The sequence below is a fragment of the Acanthaster planci genome, unplaced genomic scaffold (genome assembly GCF_054643075.1).
Source record: "Acanthaster planci isolate LZ-2023a unplaced genomic scaffold, COTS_SCS Contig66, whole genome shotgun sequence".
NCBI classification, from domain to species: Eukaryota; Metazoa; Echinodermata; class Asteroidea; order Valvatida; family Acanthasteridae; genus Acanthaster; species Acanthaster planci.
In genome coordinates this window covers 45,078-57,875 of record NW_028257688.1, presented here as the reverse complement: position 1 = coordinate 57,875, position 12,798 = coordinate 45,078, and the positions used below count along the sequence as shown (strand labels likewise).

General features: G+C 38.0%; 3 protein-coding genes and 1 long non-coding RNA gene across 4 annotated transcripts in view; 3 read left to right on the top strand and 1 right to left on the bottom strand.

Annotated features, from left to right (window-relative positions):
- Positions 1 to 84: 84 nt before the first annotated feature.
- Positions 85 to 3,722, top strand: tctex1d2 (Tctex1 domain containing 2). Its single transcript, XM_022239613.2, has 5 exons — positions 85 to 312; positions 1,710 to 1,843; positions 2,089 to 2,158; positions 2,396 to 2,459; positions 2,623 to 3,722. Exons 1-5 carry the CDS (start codon positions 218 to 220, stop codon positions 2,668 to 2,670), a joined length of 411 nt encoding a protein of 136 aa, XP_022095305.2. The 5' UTR covers positions 85 to 217; the 3' UTR covers positions 2,671 to 3,722.
- A 450-nt stretch (positions 3,723 to 4,172) lies between these two features.
- Positions 4,173 to 8,091, bottom strand: LOC110981754 (solute carrier family 22 member 15-like). The gene is made up of 10 exons (XM_022239610.2): positions 7,849 to 8,091; positions 7,266 to 7,471; positions 6,940 to 7,069; positions 6,666 to 6,757; positions 6,231 to 6,458; positions 5,767 to 5,901; positions 5,379 to 5,464; positions 5,162 to 5,276; positions 4,955 to 5,027; positions 4,173 to 4,575 (listed from the first exon to the last, which is right to left on the bottom strand). The coding sequence occupies exons 1-10, from the start codon at positions 8,089 to 8,091 to the stop codon at positions 4,405 to 4,407; spliced, it is 1,479 nt and encodes a 492-aa protein (XP_022095302.2). The 3' UTR covers positions 4,173 to 4,404.
- Positions 6,453 to 12,798, top strand: part of LOC110981707 (uncharacterized) — a 28,577-nt gene continuing 22,231 nt past the window's right edge. Inside the window, exons 1-2 of the long non-coding RNA XR_002598489.2 lie at positions 6,453 to 6,539; positions 7,943 to 8,116. This is a non-coding gene — a long non-coding RNA (uncharacterized LOC110981707). The remainder of the gene's footprint in view (positions 6,540 to 7,942; positions 8,117 to 12,798) is intronic.
- On the top strand, positions 9,866 to 12,663 carry LOC147795345 (4-galactosyl-N-acetylglucosaminide 3-alpha-L-fucosyltransferase FUT6-like). Its single transcript, XM_087132031.1, has 2 exons — positions 9,866 to 10,443; positions 10,899 to 12,663. Exons 1-2 carry the CDS (start codon positions 9,866 to 9,868, stop codon positions 11,716 to 11,718), a joined length of 1,398 nt encoding a protein of 465 aa, XP_086988157.1. The 3' UTR covers positions 11,719 to 12,663.

Sequence of the window (12,798 nt, the reverse complement as noted above, 5' to 3'; positions counted from 1 at the left end):
TTCCCTATATAGGTCTACGTATTATGTTTTTGTTGTCAAGTAAGGCAGCCATGTTGTTTATGGGTGTCATGCGTGTAGTGTAGTCATGTCATGCGATGTACATGTACATGTACATAGGCCCTACATCACCATGCTGGTAGTTGTACATGTACGTTGTTAATGTTACTTCTCATGAGGACTGATCGGGCTTTAGTGTTTTTTGGACAAATCGTGCAAAATGGCCGACGTTGCCGAAAAGGGCACAATTGAAGAAAAACCTGTGGAACCTGCACAAGAAAACACCTACACGATAAGGCCGAATTTTATGCACAAGTAAGTAAAGTAGCCTAGGCCTAGCAGGCCTACAGCCTTACAAGTTACAGCCCACAGGCCTAGTCTAGCCCCACTAGTGTGGCACGGACTCTCACTCCCACTCCATCCTTAGCCACACGTCCGTATATGCAATTAAGGTGAAAAAGTTTGGCGCACCCTCTTACAATCGTTGGGGCATTTTTTTTTTTCACACAGAAATAATCCTCAGCCTCTCCGTTTTCTAAGCGGCATAATATAGGCCCTTATCACTCATTTTCTGGTATTTTCCATTTTTTTTCACCCAATCAATCTCAAGGGCTCGCTCTCACAGTAGCCATCTTTAAAAGAAGGTCGTTGAACATTACGTACTGATCCCGTCCAAAATTCGAAAATAGAAAAATAGGCCTACTAACACTCCACTCAGTAGAGCTAACTACAGCCCAGGCATAGGCCTAGGCCCCTACACTGTAGGATAGGCCTAAAGTAGTACCGGCATTAACAATTTTACAAATGTACCAAACCATGGTAATGGAGGAAGGAAGCTATTCTTTCCTTCCTCCACGGTCAGACACTGATGAATGATTTACAGGTGGATAGGCCTAGGCTTAATGTAAATGTTATGCATAATTTATGGTGCTAGCTTGGCTAGGTCAACATGGTCAAATTGTAGGCATGGTAGGCCTAGGTGTGGGAGTGTTAACTGACCCCATTTCAGATTCAGATTTGTTTATTTCTGCAGCACCATCACAGTTTTATAACATGTAGGCCTAGGCCTATGATCCTAATGAAAGGTAACATCACTAACAAGAATTGACTATACTACGTCTATGGTGAGCTTTTTATATGCCATGGCTGAAGAGGGACCCAAAAGCATGAAAACAAGCAATGGCTTGTTGTAAGCATCATGGGTCTCTTTTATTATTTGTTTAGGCCAAATAGGCCCAACATGCGTGTTGGTATAGTTGCCACACGTTATAAGCTGGGGCAGACATCTGGGACAACTGGGGCAAACAACTGCGACATGCGTGGGTGTATGTACTGATCAAAAAAAAGAATGCTTTGCCCACAAATTTACACAGATACAGATTGATGCATGCACATGTATGTGACAGAGCCTAGTTGATGGAAATAGATACATGTATCTTTCACTTTCCAAGTCTTGTATTCGTGTATTAAAATCAATAAGACATAGAGATCAACCAGCCAGACTGGGTATCACTTAGTATTCTTCATTTATGTTATTCTGCCTCACTGGCCCAGTACAATATTGGTTTAGCCCAATCAGACACCATTCAGAAATGAGAATGTTACCGAGCTTGTGTGAGACAAAACTTCCACACTTCAGAACTGTTTAAATGCTGTTTTGTGTATTTTCCCCTCTTTTTGTAACATACATTATTTTTGTGTATGTCTTTAAGATTTCGCCCAGTCACTGTTAAGGAGGTGATTCATATTGTCTTGAATGAGATCCTTGGTGACAAACAGTATGATGCTGAGGAAACTACTGCATGGTGTAAACAGATCAGTTGTCAAATTAAGGATAAATTGAAAGGTAAGCTTATATTTTTCCTGCAGAAAGTTCACAGGTTCCAGAGTTGCAACTGACAACTTTGCGGGGTACACGCTTGTCACATATTTGTGCTTAACACTTCCCCACATTTACTTTGGAATAGGTATGTGAACAAACGTAAATGCATGCCTTACATATTTTCTCCACATCAGATCCGTCTACATTGTTGGTATTCAGTAATTCTACTAATCTTTAGATTTTCTGTTTTTCTGTGTTTTCCTTAATAGACCTTGGATTGGATAGATATAAGTACATTGTGCAGGTGGTGATTGGAGAACAGAGAGGAGAGGGAGTTAAGTAGGTGTTTTTATGTCCGAGTTTTTGATGGAATTTCTTAACCTTTTTTGATGTTACACATACATGCAGCTGCACCTGCTCATTGATTGTGTACTCTGATTAGTGTGATTTTGGGTGATAATGACTTAGTTTTCTTTCTATAGAGAAAAATGTGAAGTTAGAGTTTTTACTGTGGACATAAGGAAGCTAGTTTGCCATACAGGATGAGATCTAAATCATTTCATTCTTTAATTGCAGGATGGGTTGCAGATGTTTCTGGGATTCAGATACAGATAACTATGCACAGGATATCTTCATGAATGTAAGTATGAGAACATTATCCCCACTTGCCAGTGCTAAAGGGATAGCACAGGCTTGCTGGTCTAGGGAAAATGTGCAGGATTTATCTTGTCATGGGACTTGGGGGTTTTAAAGATCCATGCTTCAAACCTGACATCCATTTTATCCTGTCTTAAACTCTGCAGGATTCCTTGTTCTGTGTAGCCGCTGCCTTTGGTGTATTCCACTATTAGAATGAACAAGCTGACCTTGATTCATCGGGCCAACATCTGAGGAGAGAGAACCCTTGTGCGGGGCAACCCTTTCCAGGGTCTTCATCCTTCCTCTGTCAGTACTGTTGGATGCCCTTGTGACCGACCTTTAACCTTCAGACAGTTGACTCCAAGGTAGTCTACTACAACACTGGTTTATGTTCTCCATTTTAGCTTCATTAGTTCTTTTTATGGTAGCGCAACTTTAAAATGTGTCATGAGACGAGTGGTATAAAGTGCAGGCAACTATGTGACATCGCTTTCACCTTACATAACATTCTCTACTCCGTGTTTTCTTGGGTTGTTCAACTGCTTAGTTTGTTCCGACTTGACAGTTTTTAAACCATCTGTCCTTCAGGGAGCGGCCTGTTTCTGTGGTACAAAATGTACATATGTTTTAGTTTGGGTGAAATTATACATGTACTTTATAGAAAGTGACTAGCACTGCAATTTACAAGTGCTAAAGAGAAGGGCAATCAGTTTATCAACCCCCATGATGCAGAGTCAGGTTGATAAATAGTTTACGTGAATAATGAACACCTCCAACTAGAAATACTGAGGAAGATGAGAATCAAATATATTTCATTAGAATTCCCTTTATTTAATACCAGTTCACAGAACAGTGGAATATTTCATAGTGTACAGATTAGTGAGGTAACAAGTACATGTATGTAGTAAACAGTTCATACAAAAATATATGCCCTGGGAAAAAAAAGTTAAATTGCAAAAATGGCTAAGTTTAAAAGCATTTAAAAGGAAGTGGAGGTAATAGGCTTTTTATTCTTAAGTACGATTCAAAATAAAGAAGCATTGAAAATGACATTGTTTTTCAGAATACAACTGCAAGACAGGAAGTACTTCTGCTATTTTGCTAACTTCTTATCTAACGGGCAGTATATGGGTAGATGTGAATACAAGATACCTTCATGAAGCTATAAAATGCTTATTCCATAATGGCATTGTTCCTTCTCTGTGTTGGGTTGAATATGAGAAAAAAATTAAATTGCTATGCAGCCTCTGTTTCCAAAATACAAGTATGCTGAGATTGGCAATGCCAAAACCCAAATACTGTTACAGAAAATTAAACTTGACTTAGTTCAACACTACAAACCAGGAATGCTAAGTTCATAACCTTCAGCCAATCTACAACTGCTGCTCTGCTTAAACACTATTCCTAAACTACATATAATGCAAGTAATTTGCACCAACTGGAATCTTGAAGACACGAAACAAAATACTAAAAGCAGCAAATAACACAAAGTTAGACAAAAAAGATTTAACAAAAAGTTACAACCTAATACAAACAATGGCAAGTTTGGAATAACAAAGGACAATCAAAATACTATGGAAACAGCATTAACAAAACTATTTAGAGATGAAAGTTCCTTGACCTCACAAACTTCTGAGCCAAAAAATTTCCTATCTGGACGAAGATGCATTTGAATGCCAAGTATACAAATCTATGCTTTGTCTAAAAGGTTTGACAGAATCATATATGGGATGGTTCCAGACGTATCCAACTAAAAATCTAATAGTTTAAACTGTACATTGTAAATACATTTCTTTTATTTTTGTTTTTGCCATTTACCTGTGAGATGAAATTAGACAGCCCCAATTTAAACTGTACATTGTAAATACATTTCTTTTATTTTTGTTTTTGCCATTTACCTGTGAGATGAAATTAGACAGCCCCAATTTATGAATAATTGTTTTTGGCTAGCTAATTCCAAGGCGTTTTTCTGGATGCAATGTAGTCAGGGACAATCCACTCTCTATGTCCATTATGGTCTCTGGAAGCTGCTTATTTAAGCTCTCTGGAAGAGTCAAGTCTAGCAAGGCACTTGATAGTGCAGTGATACCAAATGCTAGATAGGCAACTTTCTCTCCCTGTATTGGATACAAAGAATAAGGATCAGTTCTTACAACATTTAAATCCTATTAGTTTGTGGAAGTACTGCTTGTACTCAAATAAATCTTTCTTCACCAGTTACCACCACCAGAAAATTCTGGTCTTCTATCACAGAGTTCCAGTACTCAAGTGCAATTTTCTGTTGTAGCGTTTATGCAAATGATTTGAATACTGCAGCACTGTACCTCATATATTCCACATCACTTTAAGGCATTCATGTTATCAAGTGGCAGGTGGGTACACCAGCCAGATGTCTGATGTGCAATATTAGTAACCAGTGACACAATGGAGAATTCATTTGACAAACAAAGTTATTAATGCAATATGACAAAACAAGATAGAGAAGTTTGCACTTACAAATGGTGGAAGAGCAGGTGCAATGATTCCCCCAATGCGGGCAGACATGGAACACACACCCATGGCAGTATTTCTGCAACAGGAATGGGAGAAAGTTGAAGTAAAATTTTTACACATTATTTATCAAGATATTTTAACAATTTTACAGACCCTTGCATGTATTGTTTTCACAGACCCTTGCATGTACATAGTACAATAAATTCTTACCTTAGAACTGTAGGCAGAAGTTCTGAAGAGTAGAGATACGCTGAGTTAAAAGCAACAGCTATTGCCATTTTACCAATGAGTGCCAGGCATGTTTGAGAAGAAAACATTGCACCATCTGTCAATTAAACAAAATATATTTGTGACTTCTCACTTTACCTGTTTCAGAAAAAAGGATAGGGTTAAATTCTGACTTTCTTGCCAAGGAAATGGGACTCACTCTCAGACTTGTGTAGAGCCATGACCCCAAGGCAAGCAAAACCCACCACAAACAAGGACCCTACCATGGTTGGACGACGACCTAACCTGAAATAGAATAAAAGAGAAAAAAAGAAAAGCACTCCGCTCAGAGAGAAATAAAGTCTAGGATATCTTGTACTGTCTTTGTCTCAGACAAACCAACCAACAAACTAAGGAAACACTGAATGGTTTTGTGTCTATAGCCACAACCAACCAACCAAATGCTAAATACTATGTGCCTTTTTAGGCACATGACATCAGTAAAAAAAACAAGTTCAACTAAACGTCACTGTTACCAATTTAATGCTACAATACTGAGCAGACAAGCTTGTATCTTAATAAACAAGTTCATCTAATGTCCCTCTTACCAATTTAATGCTACAGTACTGAGTAGACAAGCTGGTATCTCAATAATTCCAGACAGTGCAAAGTTGACGTACATGTTTCCTCCCAGGTTGCTGGCACCAAAAGTTAGACCATAGTATGCCAAGCAACAACTAAACCTGAAGGAAAGAAATGAATTATTCAAGTCTTAAAGCTCTAAAAGATATGAATATTATGATCTTCATGACAACGGGAATACATTCATCTTCAAGGTACACGATGGAGCACCATCATTCTCGTGTATGGTATGTTTGAAATCTGCATGCCTCAAATCTGCATTCATGTAATGTGCCCCCGTAGCTGGTACTGTACCCCCCAACACCTGAAACTGGCAATGGGGCTGGACATAAGTGTATTATTTCAGACAAGATGGACAAAATACATGTACTGCACGTGCATGCAAGGGATACAGTTTTGTGATGCACACAATGGTTGAGATGTCCCTTACCATGTGATCATCAGTACAATCATTCTTCGTCTCAACACAGGAGTACGAAACAAGTCCACCATTCCGTCTGCAGAATTCTTGCCCTTAGCATCATCAGTTTTGTCAATTAAAGTGATCAGGGATTGACTGACTTTCAACCCATTCTTCCTGCCAAAGAAATGTAGCTGCTCTTCAGCTTCTTGGATACGTCCATTGGAGGCAAGCCAACGAGCTGATTCTGGTATCAGCCTGGAAATCAAGCAAGTTACAGAAATTTGTCGTTCAATCTAATACACGTACTTGGACATCACTTCTGGCATCAGTTACAGAGTAAGCAAAATATTAAGACTACTGGAACAGAATGTAACTTTGAAACTTCTCCATTGAGCTGGTGCTTAAATTTTGTTGAGACACTTTGATCTTGCATTGACATCTGGCACAAATGGGGGCACTTACAATGGAATAAAAATGAAGAATACCATGGGTAAACAGGTAATCAAGGTCAACTGTCTCCAGTCTCGAAAGTAGTATGCCATTGCTGAAAATACCTGCATAAAAAAGGAAAACTACAATATCACTACAGATGGCCTCAATAATGCTCGCTAGTCATAACCATCGGCAGCAGGAATTATGATACATGCATCTCCTATATATTTGATGACCTTGACGACCCCAGCAGCTCAAATGTATCGATGGGGTAACAATTTCACAACAGGATCTTTCAGCTTACCGCCAGACCTGATGCAAAACCACAGTGGTAGACTGTACTTATTAAAGCACGTTGTCCAGGCACTAATCCTTCCAGCATTAATATGTGACCTGCTAAACTACCTCCTCCAGAAAAGAAACCAACTAAAAATCTGCAAAAAATGGATAAACTAAGATAAGACATCAAAGTTTTTTCATGAAAAACTAAAATGACAGCTAGAGTTCTGATGAACTCCAAAATTTGGAGAAATACTTTTCGGCCAAGTCAACTGTTTCTCAACAAATTTCATAACACCGCAATTATTATAAGAAAAAGGTTGTTTATGTTAAGTATGAAAGGAACGTTACCTTGAAAAGGAATACTGGTAGATATTCTGAGAGAATGCTGAAGCTAACTGGACAGCTACTAGAAATATCATTCCCCAGACAAAGGTCTTCAATCGACCACATCTGTCAGATACTGTACCAAGGGCAATGACCCCAGCCAGAAACCCAAACATAAGCAATGACTGGGCATAGCCAGCTTCTCTCTTACTGTCGCAAACAAGATCCCACTGAAAGAGAAAAAGAAGATAGATTCACTTGAAGGAGACCACTTGAAGCTTCTTTTCATATTAACCCTCCTATGCAAAGATGCAATCTGCACCAAGTTGTCCTATCAGTCAAAAACATGTCTATGTACTGTGGAAGGAGAAGTGGAAGGAAGTTTTGACTGGCTTTGACTGTTATAGCAAAGGAGGGTTAAGCTTAGAATCTACTGAGTTTTTTGGAGATGATATTTAGGATCATCGGTATTCTCTTGTAGTGCAAGAACTGTAAATGGCACTATGCAGCCTACTTTACTACAGTAATGAGAACGTGCATAGCATACCATTATGAAATGCTTTAAATGAATGATATTCAAATAAACTCCTGCAATGAAGAAGCTTACCTCAGAAACAATGGATGTGAAGTCTTTGCTGAAGACAAACTCTTTGCAAGGTGGTTCAAGTTGACAAGGGTTCCTGGCTATCCTTCCTTTGCAGGTGAAGTTGGGTTCTTTCCCCAGGAAAGCCAAACCCACAATAAATGCAGCATGGAAGATTTGTATCACCATAAGCAATGAAAAATGAAAGCGCTGAATAAAACCAAATCCTCCAACCTTCTCAAGAGCTTCATCAAAATCCAGCTTCATACTGATGGAGAAACTCCAGCATTAAGTGAGTATCTATAAATCTGTTGAAAAGAGAAATTTTATATTAGTCTCTCTATTGTTTCCACACAATCATTTCTATATTTTAGGCATCACATTTTTTTCTTGCATTGGTAGAAGTCCTTTTGGTTTTTTGTAACCAGCGGAAAACACTTTATTAAAAGCGTGTACATGTAATTACATACATAGAGTACTTTGTTATTTGACATCTGCACGAAAATAAAACTCAGAGGAGTATGACTACATGTAGTGACAGTGTTTCACCCTCACAATATTCTACTATTTAGGGAAAAACAATAAATTGTCAAACCCACTGTTTCTCCTTTAATGTGGATGAATTTTGCTAAAAAAAGGCAATGCCAAAGATAAATGTGACATTACACAAATCCCCCCCCCCCCATAAAAGTGATGCAAAAAGCTAAAGGTGACCCCTTAAAAAAGACTGACTCAAAACAAACGGGGTTTATTACTTGCCATGTTTATGTATGGAACACCATATACTGGCATTAAATTTGATATCTACTGATAATCAAGCAGATAAGCCCTGATTAGCCCAGTTTGTTCTCCATGGTCTAGTAACGTGGACTATACAAAGCGCTTTTATTAATATTTGGACATGGTAGTGCGATAGAAGACCGACCATGTCCAAATATTTAAAAAAGGCGATTTGTAGAGTCCAAGTTCATGAAGTTACTCGGACTAGATTAAGGTCAAGTGTAATGTCACTTTTATCACCATGCTTGTCATAATAAGATAACAATAAGAGGGGCCTCGGCGTGGCATGAATGGTGAGAATTCCTCCATATGGTGGTGCGATATCCTCCAAGCATAGAGCATAGAGCAAGGAACTGGATAAACTTCATCATTTTCTCTGAATGATAAATTTACACCATGAGTATTTGATGATTGATTGAAACACTGAGACAACTTACGAATTCACATTTATTTCCAATAATTCAGCAAAGTGACCTGTTGGTGTTCGTGTGCATGCAGCGCAAATACCTCGGTTTAACGTGCGTCTCATTTCATGAAATCGTGTACATCATTACACAATCACTGCATTCCGTGTAACTGGTTTTGCACATTAAACTTGTATTCAGTCGTTGGTAATATTATTCTGGCACACACCAAGTTCTGCTTCAATTCTGCAACAGTTTCCGCGATATGGAATATAAGTTGCCGACCAAATAGACATTTGTTAACGACAGACCATGTTTAAATCTAGGAAAGAGCTTGTTAATATACAATTTTATTCTCATGACTCCCAAAGGGTACTCGGTATAATCGTTTTAATCACAGAACAAGCAACCAAGTTTACTTTTGTCAATGAAAAGTTAGTACCCAGACTTCTTAAACAAACACCACGTATTAATAAACGAATCGCAGGATATGATTTGTGCATTACCGATCACTCATTATGCACTGATTACGTAATCGCATGATTGACTATAGAGAGAGAAAAACCACTGTCAAGTAGTCTGAGATCGTAGCAAGAGTCCACTGAAGGACCGTGAATTTTTAATGTTGTTAGCATGTGAAGATTCCTATCAACCAGACTATACTGTATTGTGCATTACATGCAAACCGCTGCTGTGTTCCAAACTTCCAGAAGTTCCCAAACTCCACGGCACCATCAGACCATAGAGCAAGGAACAGATCAATCATTGTTGCGGACGAAGCTTAGCCTCAGGCCTCAGACAGCCAGACCTGCGCACACTAACTGTTCTCTGTCAGCTGCTGTGAAGGCATCATTATCATGGGTGGTTATCGTCTGAAGTTACGGCTCATTGCACTCCTGTTCTTCGCAGTGACAACTCTGATTACTTACGTCACTCTTAAACATGCGTCATTCATCTTCCCACAATGGGAAATGAACAAAAATGAGTTTCTTGGTCCACCGTTGCATTCCCCAAATCATGGATCAAACATACAAAAAAGCCATGAAACTTTTGTTTTTAAGCAAATGATCTTAGACAACCCAAGTAGAAAGCCAGAAGTGGGTCGACAAAATCATCTTGAGAATATTCCTACATTCCACCAAAAAGCTGGAAGGTCAAAGTGTAATACCAGTGTTACAATTCTGGCTCCATCAATGCGTCCATTTCAAGCATGGAGGGAGTACAAGCAACTCCTGAATGAGTTCTCCGAACAATCAACACAACTGAGCAATACTGACCAGAGAAGTCTTCACTTGGAATGTCCTAGACAACTCTGCAATGTTGACATCCAAGTCACGACAGATGAAGTGTATCTCAAGACTACCAATGCAGTCATTGTCAACATGTTTCCACAAATTTTCAAAAAAAATCTTCTGAGTTTTCTGTCCCATCTAAGGTTTGTTTATGAACAGTTCTTGGATACCCCTTCATATTATTATCTCTCATTTTACCTGTCTTTTTTGTAAATTGTAGAATAGACTTAATGTTGCCATTTGACAGATCTGTTAAGCAAATTACAGTGAAAGAATTCCAGCTGTTAATTGGAGAACGTGTACAAAGTGAGTATTAAAGAAATAATACTGAGCAGTAGAGCAATATTTGCAATTAACTTTAACTTTGATTGTTGCTACATTTACCCACTGGAACTTGAAGTCCAGTAAACATCGAAATATCTTTTTCTTTTTGCCATTTTTGGTTGAGAAAAGATCATGTATCCACACAGATCTGACCTTAATCTGGGAATTAACCTTTATTTTACATTGTAATGCTTGCACACACATATTCATTATTTCATCTATATTTCCCTTAGAAGTCAGAAACCCTTAAACTAAAATGTTTTTCTCTTTCCAGGCAAATATTGAATCCCCAGGTTCACTGGTTTTTCTACGGTGTAGAGAGCCCACAGATGATGACATTCTGGGACCCTAACATTGCAGAGATTCAATATCATCACTCAATTACATATCACTCTGAAGCAGACCTCCAGCTTCCATATGGCAAATATTTGTCCAACCATTCTGATGAAATGGTATCACCTGAGCGAGACTGGTCAGCTAATAAGACTGCCCTGATAGCCTGGATGGCCAGTAATTGTAACAACACATTTTGGCCACGGCATGAGTTTGTCAGCGAGTTGAAGAAGCACATCCTTGTTGATATGTATGGAGCGTGTGGAACTTTGACATGCCTTCCTGCCTTGTCAGAGAAGTGTACAAATCTTATGACTCGTTATAAATTCTATCTTGCACTAGAGAATGCAGAGTGTGATGATTATATTACAGAGAAGGTTTGGACCAATGGTCTCCTGCAAGGGGCGGTGCCAGTTGTTTATGGGGGAAGGAAAGAATCCTATGAACGACTCCTACCTCCGAAGTCTTTTATTCATATCAGTGATTTTGACTCGGCTGAACAATTGGCAGCATATCTGCAGTTTCTTCATTTTCACAAAAGCATGTACAACATGTATCATGCTTGGCGAAATTATGGCAGTTTTAAAGTAGTTTATCCACCTTTGAACCCTCAGTTTTTTTGTGAAATTGTGCCTTTTACATTAAAGCCACCTCCTCAGCTTAGAGCAGTGAAGAATAGTGGCTACTACAAGGGTTGCAAAAGCCTGCTTGGAACTTTTGTAGACCGGGGCTCCTTAAAATCTTTTGTTCCATGGAAATAAGCTAAGTCACCTAATTATCATTTTGAGTGGCTCACAGTATTCAGAAGCTTACTCTGACTTCTTTTAAAGTGGATTACTCTGACACATCTCAGCAGAGGATAGTAGTTATGAGATAATTAACATTGCAATGTTAGTTGTTAGATTTTGTTTTCTGTTTCATATGCCAAAGGTTAGATTTTGATTTATATTTCGCATGCCAAAAGTTTATTCTGATGTTTGATTATTAGTAAAGTGTATCAATTCAGAAACATTGCTCAAATGCCTTCCTTTTGGGGGTTAAGACTATTTTTACAAAATCGATGTCATATAGAATATAAGATTGCTATCAAAAATCAAACCCTTAGTCTTCATTATTAAAAAATGGAAATTTCAATTCTAATTCTGTAAACCCCACGCAATTATTTCAAATGGACATGACCATCTTTCTACATACCTTCATGGCCCCCACTTTTTTTCTGAAGTTTTTCTTTCATACTTTCCATTTATCTCCTGTTTTCTCAATCTCCTTAATTGCGTATAATTCATGCCTTTTCTTTCTAATGAATCTTTTGCATATTTATGATCAATAAAACACAGAAATAGAAAAAATATTCAGAAACATTGTTTTGTAAAGGTACTTAATGCAATAAACCATCAGGAATATAGTTCTGTGCTTATTCGTGAGTTTAAATATTTTTATAGAGTGTATATGCAACATTTCTGTAACATGCAATGTAGCGAGCAAGTACATGTATGTTTTGTATTTTTTATACAGGTTTTGGTCTGTTTGTACTTGTATAACACATTGGATTGAAATGTCATTTCTAGGGTTTTACTTTTTGTTGTATTCTCACTTAATTACGAATTAGCATCTTGTTATGAAATATTATTTCAATTTTGCATTTTAAGATGTGTATTCTTTTTTCTGGCATTACAAAATAAACTTTTTGATATCGAGTACATAGCACATTTTGTAATTTTTGTGAATAGTTGGTTCCCGTAAAACAATTTGCATTGAATTTAGGCCGAAGAATTATCATAATTCTTCAGAAGTGAATTTTTTCCTCACTTATGGCCTCCTTGTAACATTTAAACTTATAA

Coding starts and splice junctions, on each gene's coding strand:
- tctex1d2 (XM_022239613.2), top strand. CDS start 218: ATGGCCGACGTTGCCGAAAAGGGCACAATTGAAGAAAAACCTGTGGAA. Junction 2,159..2,395: donor CAGAGAGGAGAGGGAGTTAA/GTAGGTGTTTTT, acceptor CTTTAATTGCAG/GATGGGTTGCAGATGTTTCT. Junction 2,460..2,622: donor CACAGGATATCTTCATGAAT/GTAAGTATGAGA, acceptor TAAACTCTGCAG/GATTCCTTGTTCTGTGTAGC.
- LOC110981754 (XM_022239610.2), bottom strand. CDS start 8,091: ATGAAGCTGGATTTTGATGAAGCTCTTGAGAAGGTTGGAGGATTTGGT. Junction 5,465..5,766: donor AGTACTGTAGCATTAAATTG/GTAAGAGGGACA, acceptor ATTCTATTTCAG/GTTAGGTCGTCGTCCAACCA. Junction 5,277..5,378: donor GGCTCTACACAAGTCTGAGA/GTGAGTCCCATT, acceptor TTTAATTGACAG/ATGGTGCAATGTTTTCTTCT.
- LOC147795345 (XM_087132031.1), top strand. CDS start 9,866: ATGGGTGGTTATCGTCTGAAGTTACGGCTCATTGCACTCCTGTTCTTC. Junction 10,444..10,898: donor AGTTTTCTGTCCCATCTAAG/GTTTGTTTATGA, acceptor TTCTCTTTCCAG/GCAAATATTGAATCCCCAGG.